This window comes from Mercenaria mercenaria, chromosome 12 (genome assembly GCF_021730395.1).
Source record: "Mercenaria mercenaria strain notata chromosome 12, MADL_Memer_1, whole genome shotgun sequence".
NCBI classification, from domain to species: Eukaryota; Metazoa; Mollusca; class Bivalvia; order Venerida; family Veneridae; genus Mercenaria; species Mercenaria mercenaria.
The window spans coordinates 35,141,940-35,166,725 of record NC_069372.1 but is presented as its reverse complement, the minus strand read 5'-3'; the positions used below and the strand labels follow the sequence as shown (position 1 = coordinate 35,166,725).

Genomic DNA, 24,786 nt, shown 5'->3' with positions numbered 1-24,786 from the left:
CAGTATTGCTCACAGGGTAGTGATCAAAGTACTGTGAGTTCTGCTTACTGAATAGTGTTCACGGAACTGTAAGTACTGCTCACTCAGTAGTGTTCACATTACCATGAGTACTACTCACTGAGTAGTATTCACGATACTGTGAGAATTGCTCACTGAGTAGTATTCACGGTACTGTGAGCACTGCTCACTGAGTAGTGTTCACGGTACTGTGACTACTGCTCAATGAGTAGTGTTCATGGTACTCTGAGCACTGCTCACTGAGTAGTGTTAACATTACCATGAGTTCTGCTCACTGAGTAGTGTTCACAGTTCTGTGAGTAGTGCTCACGGCCTGTGAGTACTGCTCACTGAGTAGTATTCACGGATCTGTGAGTACTGCTCACTGAGCAGCATTCACGGTACTGTGAGTTCTGCTCACTGAGTAGCATTCACGGTACTGTTAGTTCTGCTCACTGAGTAGCATTCACAGTACTATGAGTACTGCTCACCGAAAATGAACGTTTTTGCATAAATACTTTTGAAATCTGAAAATTGTCGTGAAATCCTATGCTAAATATATACTTTTATCTATCCGATATTTGAGTTTTATTATTATTATTTGACCTTTTGACTGCACAATAATTTTAGGCAATTTATGTCAAAAAGATACTCATAAAATCTGACATATCGTACTAAAATATTAAACAGAAAAATAATTAAAATTTATATGGAAATGTAGACATGATGTAGAGACCGTACCATAGCTCTTCGCATACTTTGATTTTTCAAACTAAAGTGATTTTTACAAGTGCACCGGTTACGATAAAAATGTAAACAACGGACTCTGTCTATGAAACTTTGAAATGAATGAATGACAGTCGATCTTAGTCATAATACTGATTGACAGTGAATGCTAATGACTCCATTTGTTGCAGAAAGGTATTTAGTTTGTAACTGTAATTTCCCATCAATTGAAATCCTCTCAAAACTGGTAAAATAATTACTTATATTTGGACAAAACTCACCGTCTTTGCCGTTCGACAGCTGCAAAAAGGGCAAATATAAAAGATTCAGTGTAAGTAATATTTCACTGGTACTACCAGTTAGTAAGTTCATACTCTGAACAACACGTCAGAGAAATTTGGGCAGATTTGACCGATTATGACGTTGGCAGCATTAGATTATATTTTTTCTTTACACAAAAACTGCCGTCAGGTAACAAAGCGAATACGCCGATAATCCGGAGTTCACCGTTTATTGCTCCAGTTCACGCAATGTAATCCAGCAATTAAACTGCCTAGCTATTAGCTACTGCTGTTATAGGGAAGTGGTAGAGTGTCTGCCTTAGGTGTGAGAGGTCCTGGGTTCGAGTCCCAGTTAGAGCTACTTAATTTAGATTCTGCTAAAGCATAGCTTTGCTGTTAATAGACTGTTCCAGATGTTCTAAATTTTTAGCACACAGTATCATGGATCAGTATTTAGCAATCCAGATCAAAGTTGAATGTTAAATCAAATGCACCCAATTAGAAAATATTGACTATATTATGTCCCTTTGATGTTTATGCTCTCCATGTTCAAGAAGAGTTACATTTCCTTGATCACAAAATTTTCGTTAACATGAAAATATTAAATGCTCATAACTCCGCAATTCTGGTTAAAATATTGTCTATATTTCTGTTTTTGAGAAATATATGGACATTTTTCTTCATTTCAAAGCTTTTTAACTTCAAACCTATGATTTGAAAAACTTAGGTACTATCTCTACATGATGGTATATTTAAACATTGTGGTCACAATTACCTAAATAGTTTTCCCTATATATTCTATATAAAACTGACCTTTTATAAAGAGCTACCAAACATAGCTAGACCCATTTCAGAGAACAAATCCTTACCTCATTCTAAAGAGTTATGATAAAACTGATATAAAATGAAGAGATAAGTAGGGGTCATGTATCTTCTAAGAGAGATTTCTCTGGTCACATTTGCTTACTGTAAACTGACATCAAAATCACACTGCTGGGACCTGGAAGTACTACTCATACTAAAATTGAGCTTCACTTCGCCAAATACAACCTGCTCTCCCATTTTTCCTACCAAAATGTCAAAAATACATCCACAATGAAATTTAAACAGAAACTAGCTTCAATTTAGACCTCTGTTGCCATGCCAATTGAAAAATTAGTGTTCAAATACCTGGCAGCCATTACGCGACTAGACCAGATGGCTCCCACGCTGGTTCCTTTAGTTTAGTTAGGCCTTGTAGTTATCATTTCTTTTGTGGAGGCCATCTTGGAAGCCATCTTTGATTTCTCAGATCGTCACCATTTATGCCAGTTTATGCCGGCAGCCTGATAAACTTCAGACCTTTACGAACATTTTGGTATATTCACTAGCCTTGTTAAAAATTGGGTCTGGGTTCAGCTTTTTTAATGACCTAATTGTCGCCCTACCATAATTGTAAAATTCTGTTCTTTTATTTTGTATTATGCCCCATAACTTAACATAACTTAAAAAACACTCGGTAGCCTAAACATGAAATAGAATTTCTTAAAGCTAATTACTCTTCCAATACTAACATATTTATCAAACCACCCCAATCCTGTCAGGTGCTATCAACAGCCGCCAACATCAGTCTTCTCAGTGCTTTGATTTTCTTCCGCGTTTGAATGACGCAAAACTATCAGGCTAATACCCTGGCCAAGTTCACAAAATTTGACAAAAATTGACATTTGTACCTCTTGAATAGACCAATCTTCCTCTAGGTTTGAGTGTTTAAGACCGCTGACTTAAAATCACCTGGGGGACCTCCGTGGCCGAGTGGTTAAGGTCGCTGACTTCAAATCACTTGCCCCTCATCGATGTGGGTTCGAGCCTTACTTGGGGAGTTGCATTTTTCATGTGAGGAAGCCATCCAGCTGGCTTACGGAAGGTCGGTGGTTCTACCCAGGTACCCGCTCGTGATGAAATAATGCACGGAGGGGCACCTGGGGTCTTCCTCCACCATTAAAGCTGTAAAGTCGCCATATGACCTATAATAATGAATTGAAATTACGTAACCATCACCATTTAAATGTAGGGAGTCGTCCCATTGATGTATGGAAGGTCAGTGGTACAACCCAAGTTGCCGTCCGTATCTGATACAATGCATGGAGTCGTAGGGCCATTCAACACGAAATCAGAAATTAATTTTCTGTTTAATTTTCAAAATTTTGACATTAATTCTGAGTCTAGTAAACATATATTGAACGAAGACAGTGTAACTAAATTTAAAAAACAAACAAAACTGTGCAAGGGAGATAAATGACGGATGTTTTATCAACATAACAGTGTTCCGATTTTATCCCATGCCCACGAGAGCGAGAGCATTAATCTACGTATATAATGATGGGAGTGAATGTGACAATATTTATGCATTGCCTTTTCACAACCGAACATTAAATTAAGATTTATGGAAATGAGATCCATTTTCAAGTATTGGGATCAATTTTAAAAAGAACACCTATCGAATGTGAAATTAGACTACATTTTGAGCCACGCCATGAGAAAACCAACATAGTGCGATTGCGACCAGCATGGATCCAGACCAGCCTGCGCATCTGCGCAGTCTGGTCAGGATCCATGCTGTTCGTTTTCAAAGCCTATTGCAATTAGAGAAACCATTAGCGAACAGCATGGATCCTGACCAGACTGCGCGGATCCTGGTCGCAAACGCACTATGTTGGTTTTCACGTGGGGCGGCTCAATTTTGTTTGTTATGCTCCTTTTTTCACTCTCTTACGACAAAATGCTGTGAATATAGCAAGATTTCAAGAAAACAAGAGAACGAAATGGTATTTTTTCTACCGTTTTTATGTCTAAAAAACAAGCAAATACCATTTTCAAAAAGGAAAAAGTGACGAAAATATGCCTATAGACTATGTACTAGATTATGGTCAGGTATGACTCAAATTTTCCTACCGTTTAATTAACGTTATCGCTCGTTCATAAATTAAAGACATTAAATTCTAATTTTTTTTTTTTCAGATTCAGAATGTGTTGAGGTCCAGTGAATAAAATCATATGATGGCATATTTTGAAATGTAAGAAAAATGTACTGATTTTTTTCAAAAAGTACTAGTTTAAAAAGTTAAGTAAAGACACTTATTCAGTGTAGTTTAAACCAATGATTTCCACGCTTGAATGAGTGGTTGAGTTAAGATGCATAATAAAACGTAGTTTCATAAATGTTGTCCTATTTAGTAACAGTAAATAACATCCTTATATAATACAGCATGTTAAGCTGGAGATATGTTGTTTTTTTGTAGTAAATAACCGGTGATAAGTGTAATGTTTATTAGCATATTTTCATTTAGGGTTGTGGAAACTATTTATTGTGTTATATTTATTTAAATATATGATCAACCTTTCACCGAATTTTATAGATCTTAACAGATTATGTTTACAATATAGATAGCGGTTTTGATTATCACGTCGTATGATCAAACATCCGATAGTGAAATACTCAACAACGTTGTATGTAAACTTTATAGGCGACTGAGGAAGTTTACAAAGTGAAATTTTGAGTGTGTCATATCATACATTGCTCGTCAGACTTTGGTTGAAATGAACTTTACATTTACACAGTCAGTTATGGCGGTATCTTTAGCAACGATTTTAACAGTTCTCGCGTCGGCGGGGTTTCTGTACACGAGGTCAGAGGCCAGTCCTAGTGTATCAAGACAGGTCATCGACATTAATACAAAAGTAAAAGAACAAAGGGTGGACGACGTTACCGAGTTTTACAGACAAACGGAACTTGCTAGCTTCGCTCGAAAACATCAGAATGAACTGAGGGCAGCTAGGAAAGACAGAAAAAGAGAGTGTGGATCTATAGTGAGTGTTAGTGCGATAGATTGTGATATATGTGTACTGTTCGTTAACGAACTTAGCTCTCTGGTGGATAAAGGAAAAACGCAGGAGGATGTGGTGGAATTCTCGACTAAGGCGTGCATAGATCTGAAGATAGAAGATGAACGGGTCTGTCAAGCTGTGGTACAAGAATTTAAGGTAGGTCAGCTTATATTGACATTATTAATCTAAGTTTGTTTTGCTCTGTGTTTCAGAAGCTTCTGGTGTTTCCACCGGTGATAGCATCCGCTGTAAAATCTAAACTACGATGTAATTACAATCGTTCATAAGAGCAGAGAAAGAGGGATTCTCCCAATGTTTGAGAGTGGGAGCAGTATATGTTTTGCCGCCCCTCTAACCACCCCCGCAAACTGATTTTTTCCAAAGAAATAATAGTAAACGAAAGAGGGTAAACCGATTTGAAAGATCATTCACATGTTCTGGTAAGGATTTGATGCAGTGTATATTTTTTATTAAAGGGTAGAGCTTTTCGTTCTTTGTTTTTGTTTTATTGTTGTTGTTGTCGTTGTACACAAATTTTCAGGAAAAATATGAGAAGGTCTGAATTCGGAAAGTTAATTCGTGTATTCGTATGTTGAATATGTTACAAAGCATACATGTGATACATGTGCTTTGTCCTATTAGGACAGTTTTCGTTTTAAAACAAGCTATTATACGAGAACTACATAAAGTTATGTTACATTTCAAATGCTCCACTGAAATACTTTATTCCCTTGCGTACCTTATTTTTCCCTTGCACACCATCCTTATTCCCTTGCACACCTTAGTTATTTCTTTTAACACATTATTTATCCCCTTGCACACCTCACACTTACTTATTCCCTTGTACACCATATTTATTCCATTGCACACCTTTACTTATTCCCTTGCACACCATAGTGTTTCCTTTGCTTATTCCCTTTCACACCTTACACTTACTCATTCCCTTGCACACCATACTTATTTCCTTGCACACCTTACTCATTCCCTTGTACACCATACTTATTCCATTGTACACCATACTTATTCCCTTGCACACCTTACTCATTCCCTTGCACACCATACTTATTCCATTGTACACCATACTAAGTCCCTTACACACCTTACTCATTCCCTTGTACACCATACTTATTCCATTGTACACCATACTTATTCCCTTGCACACCTTACTCATTCCCTTGTACACCATACTTATTCCATTGTACACCATACTTAGTCCCTTGCACACCTTACTTATTCCCTTGTATGCCATACTTATTCCATTGAACACCTTACCTATTCCCTTGCACACCATAGTGTTTCCTTTCCTCATTCCCTTTCACACCTTACACTTACTCATTCCCTTGCACACCTTAGATATCCCCTTGCAGATCAAAGCAATTAAACTTACTTAGTCCTTTTTAAAGTATCATTTGATCTTGTCTAGATTTTTAAGATAATAGCACGCTCTGTTGACTAGATCACACTGTACTTTGACAGGATAACATAGCTTTTTGACATAATAAGACACTATTTAGGCAGGTTAACCTGATAACATGGCATGATTACATAATAAGACACTGTTTGATAAGTAAACACCACACATTGAGAAGGTAACATGATTAGTTAACATAATAAAATAATTTTTTGACAAATTAACATCACACTTTGACATGATAACAAAATGTTTTAACATAATAAGACACTGTCTTGACAAGTTAACACCACACTCTGACATAATAACATGAAATTTCCGAACATAAGACAGCTGCGGCGTTCCATATTATATACATCCTGCGAACCATAACAACAAACACAGCAATGTTCGCACGTTTGGGTTTCAGTGACCTGACCCTCACGATTGAGTCAGTGTGCCACTTTCTACCTGCCACACAAATTATGAGCGAATGTGGTATAGTATCCAAGTAGCGAGTATAGACATCTCAACAGGTGGTGTCTAAAGGCATATTCTATGGGGTATCACCCACATGTCAGTGTCCGTGTTAGTGGCAAACATATGCTGCCAAATATGGTGTCCAGATTTCCATATTTAGTCTGTTGTAAGTCACATGTGATGTCATAGATGGAAGTAATTATACCGAGAAAGCAATATTTTTACCACAGCTTTTTATCTAAATATTTTGGCTTACTTTAATGACACATCTAGACCTATATTGCTTCAAATATATTACGTCAAATTAATTAAATAAATATGCTATTACACATTGCATTTCTGTCTATAGATACTAGGCCCGCAGAAAATTATTTTGAACTTAATATCGTCTGCCGGTTTCATTCAGATATTACTCAGGCAAAAAGCATGTACTTAAAACCATCCCCCAAACATATTTTTGAATTCTTCAATGGGATGTTAATGTTGTTCTAGGTAAGCGATTTAGGTATTCGTGGAATTGAATAAAATCAGATCAATCGTTTCTGATTAGGTTTCCTACAGATCCTGCTTACTAACATAGGAAAACGGTAAGTGTTCGGAGGAAGCCTCATCGGAAGCACTTAAAGGCGTATGCTAGAATTCCCTGTATATGAGATGGGCGAAAATTTTCCCAATGACAGAATTTCTTTAAACTTTGGATATTGAAGGACAATCATCTAAGAAACAAAAAAATGCAATAAAAATCATAGGTCACCGGATTCGAAAAAGAGTTATCTGCCCTTGAAAACGTCATTTTTGGGGGAAATGCCGTTTTCAAGGGCAGATACCGGTGACATATGATTTTTATTGCATTCTTTTGTTTCTTAGATGATTGTCCTTCAATATCCAAAGTTTGAAGAAATTCTGTTATTGGAAAAATTTTCGCACCAAATTCTAGCATACGTCCTTAACTCTTATCATGCTGGACACGACTGATACTGCCGTTGCGACCAGTGTAGATCATGATCAGCCTGCACATCCGTGCAGTCGTCTGATCATGATCTGCACTGTTCGCCTTTCAGTCAGTATCTTTTGGTAAACACCCCTTTTAACAATTAATGGTTATATCCTTGATTGAAAGACGGACAAGTTCATGATAGTTTAAACATATTTATTCCATATATATGTACATATAGTTATATAAGCATATATTACATTTGTATGGACAGGATTAGAACGAAAGACAATGTCTTATAGAGTTCTTCTCCTATGTCTGGTATTTGTATTTTATTATTTCTACTGCCCTGAGCTTTAAGATTAACGAAATATGGAATATCTGATTGAAAAAAAAAATGAACATGACCAGAACTCTAACGAAAGAAATTCTTTGCAAAATGTATGAAAGTGACTGAAAGTGGAAAGGAAAGAAGGGAAGAAAAAGAGGAAGGGAAAAGCAATGCCTCATTTCCGGTGAGTTGGATAGGTTTGAATCAGTTGAGAAATCTCTTGCTGCTTGATATATAAGATTGTACTAATGTAAAAATGAGAGAATTATCTTGATCTGAAAGAGCTGGGTCCCCAAATAATAGTGTATCCAGGTTAATATTAAAATTTTGAAGACTGCCAAGCAGAATTGTACGAATGTCATTATAAAACCTGCAGTCGAAGAAAAAGTGAAAGTTTGTCTCAATTTCACCACAGTTGCACAAAGGTGTAGGGGATACGTTTTTCAGAAACAGATGATAGTTGAGAGAACTACATTTTGTACGAAGACGTGTGTGAAGGACCTGTAGTCTTCTAGTACCTACATAGTAGTAGGATGGGACTTTGTTTTTGTCTTTGTTCAGGTAACTTTTAAATGAAGAAAGTGATGCAGATTGTCGAACATTTAGAGGCAGTAAATTCCAGTCCCGAATTACCGAAGGTAAAAATGAATTAAAATAAAGTGTGGTACGAGCTTGAACTCCGCGGACATCTTCCGAGTTTCTAAGGTTATATCGAGGCTCATTTGAGTGGGGAACAAGAGAAGAGAGGTAGTCGGGTGTCTGATTATTAACCATTTTATAGAAAAGAATGAGTTTATGCTTATACCTTCTTTCTGCAAGGGATTCCCATTTTGTTTCGTTCTTTAAGTTTTCTAAAGAGACAAGTTTTGTAGCTCCAGTCGAGATGAGTGCGCATTCATTCTGAATTTTGTCAAGTTGGTCCATTTCATATAAAGTACAATTACTCCAGACAACATCAGCGTATTCAAGAATTGGCCTTATAAAAGAGGTATATATGACCTCCAGTGATCTACGATCAAGAGAGAACTTTAGTTAACGCATAATATTGACACTCTTCCATGCCTTACTCGTGATGTAGTAGATATGGGAATGCCAACTGCAATCATTTGAAAGGAAGATACCAAGATGTTTATGTTCAGCTACCTCGAGAATCTGCTGACCATACATAAACAGGGCAGGGTGTTGTTGTTGGCTGATTTTACGGGAGATAAGGACAGACTCCGATTTTGAAGGGTTGAATGTTACTAACCATTTTTCCGCCCAGGATAAAATTTTGTGAATGTCACTTTGAAGAACATTGGCAGCCACATTTGGTTTATCAACGACAATGTACAGACTAGTATCGTCAGCAAATAAGTTAACTGATGAATCAATCTCAACAACAATATCATTTATAAACACAAGAAAGAGAAGAGGACCCAAGATGGATCCTTGAGGAACACCTGCTCTCACAGACACCCAAGAAGATAACGTGCCAGGAAGAACAATGCGTTGACGTCGGTTTGAAAGATAATCCGATATCACGGAGAGAAGAGAGCCACTTATACCTGCGTGTACGAGTTCATGATAGAAATCTGGCAGGGTAAGGGTTAATTAAATCAAATAAAAGCGCTTCCGATTACATGGATTAGGTGTCCTACGAATCGTCCTTGCTTACGGACTAGAACGACAATATTTAACATATATCTGCCGAAGATGATGAAGATTCGCGGGAAAACTCATCGGAAACACTTAAATTATTGTTCAGTTAAAATTATCATTTAAACTGATTTCTACAAAATGCGAAGATTGACATACTTTAATTTGTGTTAATATTACATGCATTATATAGGCATAGGAAATAGAGATCAATATAATTGTACCTTTACTAATCCTACCAGGTGTTCTGTATTACAAAAGTGCTTCTATTGCGACATTTTGATACAAGCAAAACTGTATTATCTGCACTATTAGTTACTTACTGGTACTTCATTTTATTATTGGTATCTTAAAAGTTAACTTTTTACCATAAGTAAGTTGACAAAATCATAGGAACCATGTTTTGAGGGGTAAATCAAACACATATGAATAAATCCTAAATGTTTTTGTTGTGCAAAAAAGTATGATATTGTGTCTAAAACAGTTTTCATTTTCCACTCAATTGTGTAATTGCAAGGGAAGTAAACTAATAGATATCTCTGCTTATAAGTACTAGCCCAAAGGCAAGAGTTGTCATTCTTTGTGGATCACAACTTTAAATTAAAAATTAAAACTTCTGTTATTGATATTAACAAAACTATCATAAACTTCATATTTGTGAAATCATTTTTGGTTATTTGAAGGACTTGGAAATAAATTTCTAAACTTTATTTAATGTATAACTATCATTGAAAATTTTAGGGTCTATCTCTACATTATATACGATAAAATCCTAATCTGCGTGTTTTGGAGTCAGCGTATCAGTTAACCAGTTTTATAAAAATTATAAAACTGTTTAACTGATATGCTGACCCAAAAACACGCCAAGATTAGATTAATACATCATTCATCATATCATTAAAAATACATGCTATTTTAGACTTATTTTTCTTGTTCATGGTTTATCTTTAGCTTTTGCATCATTTCAGCACTTGCATTTGTAAGAAAGAAAAACACACATACTCTAATATGCGATTTTTATGCAAAATACCGTAAAGTCCGTAGTCAAATGTATGCATTCATAATGCATGTGATGTACCTTTTTATTGGATGAAGTCATATTTTGATATTTTAAAAAAAAACATATCTTTTTATTCGCTGACCTTCAAAGCACATTTTTATTGATTGACCTCCAGAATGACCGTAACACTTTCTGCCTAGCAACTTTGAAAAAAAGGTAATTGTTTAAACAACTAAATTATTATTGTATTTCTTAAATAAAAGATACAAAAAAAATGTATTGCTCTCAGTTATTCATAGGCTCATATGCGCTCATTTTTTGTTGTTGCAATTACTACCCGCCCCCTCCCCCCACCCCACCCCCACCCTTGTACAAGCCGTTGTCATTTGAAATAATATGAACAAACCAAATCATATCGTTATGATTGACTGATGATCTGTTTGATACAAATAGATGATTGTAAGGACAACTTGGTAAAAAAATCATAAATAACGGAAACGAAAATAGGTATAATGGTGAATTTAGTTCCAATGAGGCAAACTATTTCAGAAAACATGAAAATAGTCCAGAAAAAAAGTGTTTTTCTACGTCTTTTAACATACCACTAGTAGTGAGGAATATAAACTTGTTCAGAAATGTTGAAATGCACCTTTTGCGGCCATCTTGGATTTTGGAAATTCGCAAGAAAGATTTTGTGTATCAACAACTTTATTCATAAATGTTGGCAATTCCCCTAAAGACCCAAACAAAATTATTTGTATGTCATGGGGGTACGCAAAACAAGTCGTATTTGAGATAGTTGGGTCCAGTTTTCTTATATTAACATAATGTATCTATATTGATAACAAGGCAGTGTATCAGTGTATAATATTTCAAACATATTTTAACAGCTTGTGAAAATTGGTTAAAATGTATTTTGATATTAATCTTTTATTTTTTTTGTCTTTATAGGCTGAACTATTTGGAGTGGTGTTGCGGCTGGCCTATACCCCGAAGGAAGTATGCAGTTACATACTGAGCGCTGACTGTGGAGCACCATACAACCCGTATGCAATGTGGAATGTTACACTACCTGATGTTCCTAAACCACCAGTAGTCCCTCCGGTGTTACCGAAGGTAAATAATCGAATTCTCTAGGTAGGCTAAGCTATCACTTGTCCCTCCGGGGTTACTTAAGGTAAATTACCGATCTTTCGGTAGGGCAGTCAAACCACCAGTGGTACCTCCGATGTAACCGAATGTAAATTACCGATTTTCCGGGCAAACCAAACCGCCAGTGTTACCGAAGGTTTTTTCAGCTGTTCTCGAGACATTTTTTATAAGTGAATTTAATTAAGCAAGACAATTCAGGAAGTCAGCAAGGTAGATTTTGTTTTGTACACTGCACTTTACCTGTGTTGGTAGCAGTTTTCATGCTTCGCACACCTAAATTTAATAAAGGGAGATAATTTTGTAAAAACCTTGAAGTTATAGTTCCTGTATTTTATGCGTTTTTTTTAACAAATCCTTAAACACTTTGATAGTTATACCATGGACAAGAAGGTGTCCGGATACGGACAACAGACAGAAGAACAGACGTACGAACATCAAGTGATTACTATATAGTACTTCTGTCTAAAAGGAGGGGTCTTATTACCGAATTCTGACAGTCAGATATAGTATTGTTATCTTTTTGCGACAGAAGTCCATCGATTTTGTCCATTTCAGCCTGGTTCTCCAACGATGCGTATTTTACATCTCACAGACTTTCACATGGATCGTGATTATAAGGAAGGAACAAACGCTGTATGCGGAGAACCTCTGTGCTGTAGAGCAAACGACGGGCCGCCATGTAATATATTTGATACATTTCTAATTATTACACACGTATTGAGTAATGTGCTGGTCAACTGTCAGAACTGTTACCCGAGGTTCGAAGGCCTTAGGATCAATAGTTTCTGGACAATTGACTGGAAAGCTTTTCAGTGAGTGATTTATTATAAGGCATCAGAATTTAATTATACCCCTACAAAACAAAGTTTGGGGGGATGTATAGTGGTATATATTGGTCATGACCAGCAGATGACCCCTATCGATTTTAAGGTCAGTAGGTCAAAGGTCAAGGTCACAGTGACCCGGAATAGTTAAACTGTTTCCGGACGATAAATGTAGAACGCTTGGGCCTAGGATCACGAAACTTAATACCGAGGTTGATCATGACCAGCAGATGACCCCTTTAGATTTTGAGGTCAGTAGGTCAAAGGTCAAGGTCACATTAACCCAGAACAGTAGAACTTTTTTGCAGGATTGACAGATTTCGATCATTTTTATACACAGGTGTAATATCGTCAAATATTGGACAAGTTCGACTTCGACATTGGCTTACTTCTTTGAAAAACCCTATTGTGGGGGTATAATTAGTCACTCGTCACTCCTGTAACAGCTCTAGTTTTCACAGTTTTATCTTCAAATTTCTTATTAGCCCAGTAAACATGTGTTGAATATGGACCAGTATAATAATTATTGCACAAACTATGAACGTTAATTTATATAGGGGGGTCATGTAAAAATACGTATTTATTATAGCGGTGCTGGGCACTGACTACTGCAGTAAGTGAATTCGAAACATATATACTAATATTCATTATTCAAGTGATATAACTTTCTCAAATCATGACAGTTTATTAGTCGATGGTTATTTCCCTTTGTTTTCGCTTCACGTTCATGTTTCGGCACAGCTGCAGCAGATAAATATGGAAACTGCAGAAATAGTAATCGTACGCCAGTAATGTTTTTGTGAGTTATATATTGCTTTGCCACACCAGGTGTAATATAGAGACTATTAATGAGCCGCACCACGAGAAAACCAACATAGTGCATATGCGACCAGCATGGATTCAGACCAACCTGCGCATCCGCGCAGTCTGGTCACGATCCATGCTGTTCGCTTTCAAAGCCTATTGCAATTAGAGAAGCTGTTAGCGAACATCATGGATCCTGACCAGACTGCGCGGATGCGCTGGCTGTTCTGGATCCATGCTGGTCGCAAATGCACTATATTGGTTTTCTCATGGCGCGGCTCAAATGAATTAGCCGTGTTCAGTTAATGATTTGGTTAGTTACGTTTTATTTTACAGCTGTGGGCGTAGCTGGAGCTGGTAAATATGGAGACTACAGAAATTGTGACAGTGCTCCTGTGATGGTTGACAGTTTGTTCCAGTACCTACAGTCCATACAAGACGAAGTAAGAAGTTTAAATCGTTCATTCCGTTGTTCATATATACCTTAGTCAATTTTGATTCAAACAGAAAAAAAACACATTGTTTTATTTTGTATTATTCCTGTTCTGTCAAATGCTATAAATTAAAGAATGATACCAAATACTAGTTTGCTTTTGTAGCCTGGTTCATTTTTTAAACTGTTTCTATTACATTTTTGTATTTGTTTTCACCGTGTAAGTCAAATAAATATCACGGATTTGCACGCTAAAGAAAGGGAAGCTTCTGGAACATAATATGCAATACATAAACTGGTGGCCATAGAAGGAACAGTTACTTTAAAATCTGAAAAGTTACTGTAATAAAATACTATTCTAGATCGTTATTAAAAATGTGAACATAAAATTGTTAAAACGATCATAGAACATCAACGTCACAGTTTCGCACTTGGTTCATAATTCGTTAGAAAATGTGAGAGGCCCGGAAGCTCATTTTGTAGAGTATCGGAACGGTATATCTGAGGCCATGCTTGTTATCATTTTTACTTCTTTTATGACAAAGATACATTTCAGTAATCCACAGAGAAATGAAAGATGACATTCTAATAGATTTTACTTATTGCAGTTTGATTATGTCATTTTCACTGGAGATATCCCGGCTCACAATGTCTGGAACCAGTCAAGATCGGACCAAACTTCCGCTTTGGACGTGTTCACAAAATACATGAAAACCTACCTTCCAGACAAACTTGTGTTCAACGCCCTGGGTAACCACGAAAGTGCACCTGTAGATAGGTAAGTTTTAATTGTTACTTGGGGCGCCGACGCAGTGGTCGAGTGGAAACGTATCCGACTACGAAACCAGGGATCGTGAGTTCGATCCACCGCTCCTCTAATTCAGTATCAACAACTTTAGGATTTATAAAGAGTTTAATAGGTGATATACATATTGCACGTTACAGAAACGAGGAAGCTTCTGAAATTAATGTACAGTGTCCTCTGTAGCAGTATTCTGAAGCTAAAATGAATAAATGTCGTCTGGAGGAGTCTGTTGGTGACCAAAAATAAACTTAGATACTAGTACATACAGTTGTTACTTGTGATTAGCATGTCTGAAAATGGAAAATGGAAGTGTCATGAAAAGAACAATGGAATACAAGTAAATTTAGCTTACTTAAAACAATTGAATAGATAGAGATCTGTAAAGAATATGGAAAGGTACTTACTTGTATTTTCAGTTTTCCTCCACCGTATGTAACTGGTAACAATAGTGAAACATGGCTTTATAATGCTGCAGCAAAGAGCTGGTTAAACTGGCTTCCCTCACAGACAGAAACAACCATTAAAAAGTAAGCTACAAATATCTTATAGGGATAAGTCGTACATTTTCTCTATATTCCAGTTTACCATGTTTTAAGTCAAATTTTCTTCCTAACTTCGGTTAATGATGACATATTGAAAGACGTGTTATGTAGGAAAGCTTTTTATTTAAAATTGGGTTAAATCATTCGATGTATTTTACTTTTCGAGTTTTCAGAAAAACCTTCATCTTCTGCTCTTAATTTTGTGTAGTGACAGATTTCCCGCATCAAACAAATTCATGCTTATACTCATAGAGCTATAGTGTTTGTTGCGTCTGTTTTTGAAAATCAGTCATTTTTGATTAGGTTTTTGTTATATTGACTACATAAAAAATCATTGTATGACTTGTTTTCAATCCCCATTGTATTTTTGTTTATAACTGTTCAAATGTACGTCTGTTTAACAGGGCTGGTTATTATTCAACGAAACCCTTTCTTGGCCTGCGAATTATCTCCCTCAATATGAACATGTGTAACCATGGAAACTGGTAAGTGGTGAATCTTCAGCTAAGTAATGTTGATTTTAAACGTCAGAAAACTGTCCAACAACATGATAAAATACATAAATAGTTTTATTAGAGGAGAAATTGATGTATACAAATGCAGTTCATTGAGCGCAAGTCGAAATGGCGGCACGTATATGGAGTACTGTTTGAATCGTAAGTCTGAAATCGCACGAGCCGTGTATAAAATATGCTATCATATGCATATATGGGATGTCTTTTTATAATGTTGTGTTACATGTTGCACCATTATTACAGCATGTCAGTCGCATATTCAGTTGAAATGTCTATGTTGTGTTATGCAGTGATGAAAAGTATCTTTGAATATTATCTGAAGTAATAATTTACATAATGTGGTCAGTTTTAATCTGGGGATTGGGGGTGGGGTGGGGGGGGGGGCATTATTTTGAGAGAGAGTAAGTGTGACAGTAATTTTGTTTTAAATGATATAATGGTATTTCTATTTTTTTTTAAATATTTGAATATTTAATTATCTAAATAGTTTTGACATTCGTTTATATGGAAGCGATTTCAAAGTTTGGGAGGGCAAAGTGGGGAGGGATTGGTGGGTTGGGGCGACCTACTTAAACTACACATAACGTTCTTCCTCTTTTCGACAATAGACGTGCATCAAATTCTTACCATTTAATCTAAATGCTCAAATTGACCTTTCCCCTTTTATCTACTGTTTTATTTTCGTATAAAAAGGTTTTTTGTGGGGTCAAAAGTTTGCGCGGGGTCAAAGAATCGTCTGTCTGTATATAACCATGTCTAAATATTAAATCATTCTTTGGTACAAAATGGTTAATGGTAACGTTTGAATTAAACATAATTATATTTAAAAGAAAACAAGATTTCAAAACAGAGGAATGCTGACAGAGCGTGTTGTATTCTTGAAGCTGATATTTTCAATTCTCTGTTGCTTTTCTTTAAAGGTCCAATACTAACGAAAGTGAACATTTTAATTTCTTTTAAAAAGCACAGAAACTATTTCATTTTATTGGAAAATGAAAGTTGGTATGTAGAAATTCGAAATAAATCGCAGTATATGTACAATTATTTTTCTATGAAGTATGAAGAAAGTTAAAAAGACCTGGGGGGTCATTCTGTCGATTCATTGAAATTTCAACATAATACACATACATTTCTTTGAGTTCCAAAGACCTTCTGTAAATTTTGACCTGCCAATCTTCATTATTTAGTGTCTTGAAGAAGTCTATGCACTGGCTATGAAAAAAATTGCCAACTCACTTTCCCTTAGTAATGGACCTTTAAGTTACGGCTATGCCTAGGGGACATCGGTTCATTACTAAGTACATGCAAAATGCCGAGGGAGTTTGATTACTTGACAATTATCTTGAATATTTAATATGTACGTTATAGGGAGAAAATTAAATTTACGATTTTTTTTGCAAATATTGAACGGTTCCAAGTAAAATACAAAATAAACGTTCAGTTTCAAAACTGTTTTCTTATTCCCCTTTTATTTCTAGGTGGTTATATATCAACAACACGGACCCAGCCGGAATGTTGCAGTGGTTCATTTCCGAGCTTCAAGACGCAGAAAACGCGGGCGACAAGGTATGGTAGGGGGTTTTGTAGCGTAGCTTTTGATAAATACAAAGAGAAAAGTAAAAAAAAAAAATAAATAAATAAAAGGTTTCACGTATGTTTCAACACATTTCAGATTTACAAAGAAAATTTCGTTGCTAAAGAGCATTTTAATGTAAACAGGTCATTAAAATCATTATCAAAAAGACAAAAGTGCCAAAAGTATGGAAAGTTGTAGCACCACAGAGCAGGATTATTTATTCCTCAGAAACTTGCCCACGCTAAACATTCACTTAGAATTATGTTTTGCGGTGCTTCTCCAACTTTTCTCTTCTGAAAATCCCGAATGTTCTCAACACGACGTTTTAGTTAGCCACGGGTATGTTCAACGTAATACACCCAGTATGTATTTTGCCAAGTAGATTATGCTGTATTAGTTCCGTTCCAGTTAGTAATATATCCGTTATATTCTTCGTACCGAACGGCAGCATTGTAAAGCGGGAGTTAGTTTGTGTTCTACGCATTTACAGAAAAATACTGTCAGACATCACACGATTTTTCCACGTGCAGCCTTACTTTACCTTAAATAAAGGTCTGTGTGAGTTTTAGAAGGCGATTTAAGCCTGACACCGATTAAACTCCAACACAGTGCTACTTCTCCTTATCGGTACAGTAGATGATTGTTTGAGAATATTCCAGTGCGGTGGTTGGACACCCATGTGTTTAAGTCTGTATTCATTACTTATTTCAGGTTCATGTAATTGGTCATATATACCCCGGATGTAGCTGCTGCCTGAAGCCATGGAGTTGGAATTACTACAAAATAATGAACAGGTATTGATGGTTAGATAAAGTAGTTTCTTGGTATCCGGCATTACACCATGTGACATATCGCATTAAAAGTTTTAATCTTTGCAATCTATGCGACACGTCCCAGCATTTATCAAATGTCGCAATGTGATCGGACATGAAACTCTCACTAAGTCAGCCGAAAAGCATTATATTACAATATATGACGAACGAATGTAATCATACTTCATTTGCAATTACCATCCCAGTATCTAACCAATGAAATGCAATCCTCCAACAATGACATCCCAGACTTCCGTGATATATGTACATGTTTTATGTTTTGTTTTACAAAACGATAAGTACGGTTTTGATTTCCCCCCGGTTTTTAGGTATGAAAACACAATAGCCGAGCAGTTCTTCGGACACACCCATGCGATGACTTACGAAATGTTTTATGATGAAAAGACGTCAGAGCGCCCTCTAGGTGTTGCCTACATGCCTGGAAGTATAACTACGTACTCGAACTTAAACCCAGGGTTCAGAATCTACGAAATTGATGGTAACTACGCTGGCTCCTCATGGGTACGTCCTTATTTAACATTTTAGAGTTCAGTAAAGTAAGGTATTTATTTAGTAAAATGCAAGTTTCGTAGAGAGTTGTTTAATATTATGTTAACGGTGAGTGCACGGCATAAAATACATCTCTTTGTGTTTTGTTTGCAAGCTTATTTCTGGTCGCTAACAGAAACCCATATGGACATGTCCCCCAGAAGACTGGTAGTTATTTTAGTTGGAAGAAAGTGCATGATACAGAAAAACTTCAATTCCAGAAGTTTTCCTGGTTCTTAAGCTTGATGTAAAACAACCGTACACAAGGCTAATCCCAATGTTTGTAATTTTACTTGGACCTCGAACCCAGGACCCCTGGTTAGTCAGAAAATGTTTTTGCTTCCGCTTATCTCACCTTCTGTCCAATGTTTAATCTTTATGGTCAGCGTTGTCTTTTTTTCTGTTTTCAGAGAGTACAGGATTATACAAACTACTTTTTAAATATTACTCGTGCAAACATTTATGGAGAGGTCGTCTGGCAAAAGGAATACAGTGCTAAAGTATGTTATGATATTCAAGCCTTTTCTGGAATTGAAGACACTTGATATTAAGTCGACAATTTTGATTTCCTTTCAATTTTCATGCTCTGTTTGTTGAGAATTTGGATATCCTGCTGCGATGTTTCAGCTAGAACCCAATCAATTCGGGTATATCATAAACAAAATAACATGAAGCTGCATTTTGCATACTTTTTTTTCTAAAATTACAAGAAAACAATTATGTAAACATTTTTTTTCCATCATCCCTAAAATAAGAAGGGATTACGCAGTTTTTTTTCTTCCGTGTTATTACATCTGGAGAATCCCGAGGCAACAACATATCCCGAAAGACTCAGATTCAGTTGTTAAATCGATTTCTAGAAACTTAAATTATTGCCTCTCAGACTAGTTTTATTTATTCAATATAGGGCCGTAATACGTGTATGATTGCCATGGAAAACGCGCATATTGTAATATAAGGTGTTTGAACAGCTGCACATGATCTTCTTGAAAACGATTAATAATGGCAATGATTTGCTATATAGATTTAATGATAATTTAAAAACATTTGTATGCATTTAGAAATTAGCTGGTTAACATAATTGTCTAATTTAATGTCTAATAAACAGTTTGTGACGTTTGGCCGATTGTCATTCAACGTTGTATTGCTTATTTCCAAACAAAATGTAACATTTCTTTAAGGATGCGTATAAAATGACGTCATTATTTCCAAAAGACTGGAGTGATCTTATATACAGAATGAAAGCAGACGACACTTTATTCCAGACATTTTGCAGGTAAGAATTTTAAATATTGCGTATTGGAGGCCGGCCTTGCTCCCAGTCTGAATTGTATTTTTTAACAGTAATGCACTGAAAAGCACAGATTCATCCGACGGCTGAACCAGTTGTTTTTGGAGCAAAGTGCATTAAAAATCAGAATTAAAAGAACCTGCTGGCGTAACTTCCGCTTTTAATGAATAAAACTTATATAAGAGGATTATGAAAATAAAAACAACATAGGAATGGGTAGGCTTTTACCTTGAATTTAGTGCAAGTTCTGGGAAGGGCCAGCCCGCTAATGTTGTTAAAACTTGTGGCCCAACCCTTTTGCTTTTATAGGTAATCTGTATATTCATGCATTTATAATATTCTTAAATTTAGTTCGACTTTTGTATGCATGTCTTGTAAATTTGTATTGAAGAAAGCAATAAAATATGATTAAACTAATTTAGTGCTATAATAAAATGAACAGTGTGGGATTAAACAAAATACTTCAACGGTTTGGTGCATGAATACATGTAAATGTGTAGAGATAAAAAAATGTTACGCTTTAATGCATAATGCAAAAAACGCTCAAATATATTTTCATCTTGTCCTGGACAGGTGGTAAAAATTATGATAAAGAGAGATTTAAAAAGAATATAGCTGAATAGTCATTCCTGTCACACAATGGTCATGCTTGCGTATGTTTTCCCTCTATAAATCAGTTCATTATTTTGACTACTGCAACAAATGGAATAGTTCACGGATTATTGTCCTGTAAAATAGAAACTATGCATCAAACTTAAAAATGTGATGTTGAAATTTCTTAAAGAGAACTCTTAAAATGATGCCAAAAATGAATTTATGTAATAATTACGGAAATGATTTTTAGCTCTGCATGTTTGGCATGTTTGATCGACTCAAATTCGTTTATTTTTTGAGTTAATAAATGATTCTATTTCAGACACAGTTCTAAATCAGCACCGAACACGTGCAGCACGTGCACTGGAGACTGCAAGAAGAGTTTTCTATGTGGTCTGAAATCTGGACGTAACGGCGACCCTGACATTTGTAAAGATTTATAGAAACATATCATGTGATATATCTAAATATAAAAGTGATATGTAGTGCAATACTTCCCATATATAGATTCTATTTACAAATTATACGAATAATTCATTAGCTAATTAGTCATGATTTGAAATTTAGTCAGCAATTTAGTGTGTCGTGTCTTTGTTAAACATTGAAAATGCTTGACAGTGATGATGTCATTACAATGTGAATTGCGTAATACAAGCACTGCTTTACCATTTGTAAAAGTAGTGCGGTTGGTGGTACGAAGTTCTGCTGAATGTTCAGCGCGTTGCGGACAACACACCGTCTGGTTCGAACTGTTTTACTAGTTACAACCAAGAAATCACGGGTTACAGAAATATATATTAGTAGATATTAATTTGATGTATCGTTTTTAGTATGCACGTGTCATGGGTTGCTTTGGCAGGACCGTATCGGCGAGATTTGTCTGTACGTGACGATATAAATTTGTATTATATAGTCAGAGGGTGCTAAATGTGCGACAGAAGAGCTGTAAAATTAATAAACAAAATATCATAGATATGTAATTAATTATTATAATGCAAGAAATTGTTCAAGTGTGCATGTACTATTCCTGGTAGCGATGGCGACTGCATGGATGGATCTATCGTGTAGTTCTATATCGCTGATGTTTAAGCGTTAGAATGTAAGTGAATTTTAGTTGGAGGACAATGCAAGTTACATAAGACGCCTCCAATTCTTTAAAGCTCCCATACACGGGGTTCTTATCAAAATATTAGTTAATTTAGTTGCAGGAGCGAGGGATCGAAATCACGGTCCTTGGTTTTGTACACAGACAGTGCGTATCACTTGGAGAAAACAAAATTAAAATTTTGATTTAACGCTTAGCTTTACATTTTGGGGAAAAAAATAAACAACACCAAAGCATGGAAAGAAAGGGTTGTTTCACATGAAAATTGAACAGCTTATAAAACATGGGTATTACCCTACAAAAATTGTCGATATACTGATATATACATTGAATTCCGGAAAAGGATTGCATAAAGCGTTCAAACTTTCTGACAGTTCAATGCCTTAAAAAACTCACCATTTTCAAAGAATTCTTACATGTCTTCGTTTTGATGCATACATTTGCAATAATGTTCCAGTGATGAAACTTTCTAAACCTAGGTGGAACTTTGTTTTCAGTAATTGTTTACTTTTATTTCTTTACAAATGACATTCATTTTTAAAGGGGTTAAGTATCCATAGTACGGGAAAGAAGGGCAGAGCATGTAATGGGCAGGTAGATTGTTGGTAAAGATGTTGTTCGTTTATCAAATATTTCTGTGTCTTGATGATATACTCATAAACCTTAAACTTACAGGTACATTTAGTGTTTGTACGTTTTTTGTACCTGTAAGTATAAAACTGTAGCCCCTCCAGGTACATTTTTATTACTACTCTGTGTTTTTCTTTAATTTTGACACAACTGGAAAGTCATAGTTACCACTGGACCACTATGCTTCTGCTTTGATGTGTTGAGATTTATTAATCTAATATTAGTTAACATATATAGAGTCACACAATGGAATAATGCATCTATAGGACGATATAGGAGATAGGGCCAATAGCCTTAAATATAATATTCGACCCTACGGCTTCATTATGCTTATCAGTATTGTCATCACATGAATATTACATGCCTTAATTTGAAAACCTAAACTTGAAATGAAACAACGCAGCCGAGTTTTAATTTCTGACTCAGGAATATATTACATACATCCCGGAAGCGTACAGTAGTAGTAGTTTTATATATTATTATTTATATCTTGTTTTACATGTTCTGTTGTAGTGTTCACGATATATAGTATATTTGTGCACGTATATGTCGAAAGTTCTTCATAACTGAGTTAGCTGTTCTGAAAACTTGATATCTAGATCCAAGTCATTCCGATTTTTTTTTCTCAATGAAATTCTAAAATTCACAAGGGTAGTTACAGAACAACATGTTCACTTGTGATAAATATAATTATCAACATTTTGTTAAGCAGGAGTTCGGTCGAATTTTTTCTTTCTTGTTTTCTTTTGTTGTTGTTGTTGTTGTTGTTGTTTTTGCTTAGTTTAGAGTCACACCGACACAATTCATATGCAAGTACTAAGACTTTTCCACCTTTTCTTGCTTAAGACCCCAGGTGCCCGGGTATAATTTCAGGCACGATCGGGCAGTGGGGTAGAATCACAGACATTCTGCTTCCAGTGGATGGCTTCCTCGCATGAAAGAATTCTACAACCCCAAGCGAGGTTTCAACCCCACTACGGTGAGGGGCAAGTGACTTGAAGTCAGTGACCTCAACTACACTGCCACACAGACCCGTGTTTTCATTTGTACGCTGTGTTATGATCATTGAATACTACTTATCACGGTATCGACGAATTAAGAACAAATAGTCCATGACGTGGCCGTCGACGTCACTTTTCATCGTTGACAATTTCTGACGTTATTAAAAGCTTCTCCGAATAAGCTTAACCTGGAATGTTCGAAATCCTCGAATTATTTCATATGACGAAAATCGAAAAGGTTACCTTTCAGTATAATTGGCCTCTAGTTAAGAAATAACAAGTTCCCAAACGTGGTTTATCGTAGAATAACCCGTGTTTTGAGTTCTTACGCGTAAGAATATATTACGAAGGCCGTAGGCCTGAGTGATTTTTTGTCTCGCATAAGAACGAAAAACTCCGGTTATTCTACGATAAATCACACTTGGGAACTTTTTATTTCGATTCTAACACGACATACTAGTATCAACAGTGTTAGAAAAAATGGTAACTACTTTTTACGACCGAGCTACGCACCTGGATCGGATGACATCATTGCACGCGCGTGGGTTATTGCAGAATAGATAGATTTTGCTCTACATGTATGTAGGTTATTTGCTGGTCGTGTTAGAATAATTGATATATCTGATTTTTCGTCATTATTTTGATTAATGATCGTTCTATTATTTTACTGATTACTCGACGCGGAAGTTTTGATTCTGTGTATTTTGTGTATCATACTTGCTGAATCAGTCCGGTTTACGTTTTTGACTATGACTGTCTTTGTATTTATCTTTGTCTCTATACTTATGTATTTATATTGTTCTATATTATCTACTAATTATTTAAGACCGATTTCACTTTACAAATGACTCTGTCATTGTTTAAATGCTCTCTATAATATAGAACAAAACACGTAATTCCTTGAAGTATTTATAATGTATTAACATGACTGATCGAATAAACAGTTACTTTCAAACATTTGTTGTTGTTTCTTTTTTTATATATTTTAATATCTAACTTCTGTAAACTTTGACATATCCAGGGACGGAAGCCGTTAAGTTTCTGTACCTTTTATGCTTTGTACAGCTGCAAGCTTATTGCGCCATTCACGCTGTAAAGTATGAAGGAAAATCCGTTTCCTAGCGCGCTATCTGAACGGATATCTTGCACAAGCTTGTTGCGTTTTCTAGCGACACCATTTAATGTTGATTCTGACATTGCATATTGTCGTTCAGGACTTCTTGTCCTATGCAGCCTGCGCATTTGTTACAAGAACATTAATAGGGGTGATAATCAGTCGGCGCTATTTTGAAATCAAAGGCCTGAAGGGCCTGAGAGTCGGCTAGTGATTGATGTACTGGTAGTATGGTTATAATATCAAACAACAGGAATATTGAATACATGATGCACATGAAGGACTGGTTTTGTGGGTAAAAATAATATGCTTCCATGCAACTTATTATAAATATTTCTTTTCCTCAGATTATGTATGGTAATAAATCAATGAAATCGAATAAAGTGGTGTATGTA

The 24,786-nt window shown here is 35.8% G+C and overlaps 1 protein-coding gene across 1 annotated transcript; it reads left to right on the top strand.

Annotated features, from left to right (window-relative positions):
• The first annotated feature begins 4,264 nt into the window (after positions 1–4,264).
• Positions 4,265–24,232, top strand: LOC123533072 (sphingomyelin phosphodiesterase-like). The gene is made up of 13 exons (XM_045314689.2): positions 4,265–5,027; positions 11,596–11,760; positions 12,352–12,475; positions 13,761–13,867; positions 14,466–14,635; positions 15,079–15,189; positions 15,609–15,689; positions 17,198–17,285; positions 18,007–18,089; positions 18,437–18,629; positions 19,067–19,156; positions 19,838–19,932; positions 20,864–24,232. Exons 1-13 carry the CDS (start codon positions 4,584–4,586, stop codon positions 20,982–20,984), a joined length of 1,872 nt encoding a protein of 623 aa, XP_045170624.2. The 5' UTR covers positions 4,265–4,583; the 3' UTR covers positions 20,985–24,232.
• Positions 24,233–24,786: the final 554 nt, after the last annotated feature.